Source organism: Cynoglossus semilaevis, chromosome 13 (assembly GCF_000523025.1).
Source record: "Cynoglossus semilaevis isolate Cse_v1.0 chromosome 13, Cse_v1.0, whole genome shotgun sequence".
NCBI lineage: Eukaryota > Metazoa > Chordata > Actinopteri > Pleuronectiformes > Cynoglossidae > Cynoglossus > Cynoglossus semilaevis.
In genome coordinates, this window is record NC_024319.1 from 2,420,335 (window position 1) to 2,423,046 (window position 2,712).

Here is a 2,712-nt window from a genome sequence, read left to right on the forward strand (position 1 = left end):
CTTTCCCCCCCCCCCCCCCCGCCCCGTTCTCAAACTCCCAGAGAGTTTGAAGAGTTAGAAAAATCCTGTTTCTCTCCGAGAAATCTTTTTACAAAATACTTTTTTCTTTCATCTGTTTTGATCTTTTTTCTCTCTTGTCATCGTGGGAACAAAAAAATTCATATGTGGAATAAGAAAAGTCGACCTATTTTTTATCAAACCGAGTTAAATAAAGGTGTTTATAGAATCAAATATATGGAAATGAAGGACTTTATTTTTAACAAAATGATAAAAAAAATGTTTGATTGCTTTTATTTTATGTATTCTACATATGAATGTATATGTTTATCATATATATTTGTATTCATATAAATGTATTAGCTCTGTGTATATTCATTTCTACTTGTATACACGTGTATACTGCTACTAGTACTCTAGTACTACTTCAACTACTGCACTGGTTGTCATCAATCAGCTGCTCCGTCTAATCTTTCGCTGAAACCTCACAGCAGGATCCAAAAATATTTGCCTCCACCGTGGGCTGAAGTACCTCCAGGACAGTTGCCCCCGCAGCTCCACCAGCTGCTGCTCTCTCACCTCCTTCTGCAGCAGCAGCAGGAGGAGGAGGAGGAACTGTCCTCCACTGTGTTGTTTCTGTGAGGTGACGTCTGACCGTTCTCTCTCTCTCTCTCTCTCTCTGACTCCACAGAACGGCGAGGCGTCGCTCTTTGAGGTGAACATCCGTTATGTTGGCGGCCTGTTGGCGGCGTACTACCTGACAGGAGAGGAGGTGAGATGAACAGATCTTTCTGTCTCGGGGAGGTCTGTGTCCGGGGGGCGGGGGGAGGGGGGTTCCCAACATAATATATTTGTTAATTATCCCGCAACAAATAATGTAGTATTACAGTATACTTTTCATCACAATACACTGACATACATACGTAGTAGTATTTAAATATTTTACAAAATGAAGGGTTGACAAATTTGATTCATATTCATATGCGGTCAGTGGTGCCTAGGGAATCGGACTGGAGTCCGGAAGGTCAGAGGTTTGAATCCATCAGCCCCCAAAATGCCACTGAGGTGCATTGAGTATGGCAACCCTCCCCCCCCCCCCCCCCCACTATATATAAAAAGAGTTAAATGGTGATTCTACTGCAGAGGTCACATTGTCATAATTCAGTTTCACTTTCACTTCAGTTCGTACATTAACTGATTGGCACGACCTCACAGGAAGTCACTGTGTTTGGCTCCGCAGCCCCTGGTGGTACATTAATGAATAACAGATTTGGGTGGCTTGAAATAGTGCCCCCTGGAGGCACATCAGATTGTGGCAAAAAGATCAACCATCGTCCAGGTTCATGATGGTGAAGTGGTTGTCAGTGGTTGTGGGTGAGGTTGGTGGGTGAGGTTGGTGGGTGAGGTTGGTGGGTGAGGATGACTGGTCGTGGAAGGATGGAGGTCCAGGTTAGACCACAGGACAAACTCTCTTGTTAAAGAGAGCAGAGCTTCATGAACAGACCTTCGTCAGTCGGTGGTGATGTCACCGTAACGAGCGTCTGCCTGTAGCAGCCTCCTGGAGGAGACGGCTGATTTGACACTTGTCCTTTTTAGAGCTGCTCAGCTGACGAGACGGTCGGAGGCTCAGGTCGGTCGGTCATCGATTTGCAGATGCAGGGAGTTTAGGAGAGAGCGGCATAAAAAAACTGAAATATGAACAGATTTCTGATCTCAGTACGAGGCCGTACTCCATCATTAAAATGGTAAAATACTGCGTCAGTTACTGCGTCAGTTACTGCATCAGTTACTGCATCAGTTACTGCGTCAGTTACTGCATCAGTTACTGCGTTATCTCACGTCACACAAGGACGTTCAGACGAGCCAAAGTCAATGTAGGAAAAAGAAACACAAAGTCTGTACGACCCTTTTTTATTTTTATTTTTATTTATTCCCGTGACCTCCTGTTGTGTGGTTGGAGCTGAAACCTATTCCTCTGGGGTTTTTTTTCTCTGTGTTCTCCTCCCAGACGTGCATTATTCACAGAAGATGGAGAACGTCGTCCCCGTTTCCTGACAAACCCATTGAAACTCTTTACTCTGGTGCCGTTATCCATCACATGACTCGCTCATGTGATGTTTGTGAAGGGTCTCGGCGAGTGAGATTTATAGCCGCGCCGTCGCTGGTCTGAGAAACAAGAAATAAGAATGAATTTCTCCATGACAGAAAAAAAACAAAAAAACAACTGGAACAAGGAAACGTAAGAATTCTACAGATGTATAAAAGAAAACCCCTGATTGGAGAAGCTAATTTGGCTAATTAGGTGTGCTACAGTTAGCCATCTGTTTCTCTTTCGATGCTTCATACACATGATCTGTGGGTTCTTCACTGGTTTTCTAAACTTTCTAAAGGAGTTGGGTGAGACAGCGCCACATACAGGCCTAGCATATGTACTACAGGGATCGGAGATGTATTCTGTATGAACGTTCCATATTCATAGGGCCTAGAGGGAATGAGGGATGTTCCTCATTTGTTCTGGGAAGACTGGTCCAGTGGTAATCTCTGACTGACACGCAGTAGAACCTCGGTCCAAATCCTCTGAGAACCCTGATACATAATTGAGAGTTGTACAAGAGAGCAGAAGAAGAAGAGGAGGAAGAAGAGGAAGTGAATCAGTTCAGTCTGCCTGAACAGAAAATTACCTTTGGGAAGAACTGAAGCCACAGAGACGGGGGT

General features: G+C 44.4%; 1 protein-coding gene across 1 annotated transcript in view; it reads left to right on the forward strand.

Moving 5' to 3' along the window:
- Window positions 1-2,712, forward strand: part of LOC103387925 (mannosyl-oligosaccharide 1,2-alpha-mannosidase IA) — an 88,479-nt gene that overhangs the window by 66,594 nt on the left and 19,173 nt on the right. The window contains exon 6 of the mRNA XM_008322730.3: window positions 689-769. Coding sequence (XP_008320952.1) covers window positions 689-769 — 81 coding nt within the window. The remainder of the gene's footprint in view (window positions 1-688; window positions 770-2,712) is intronic.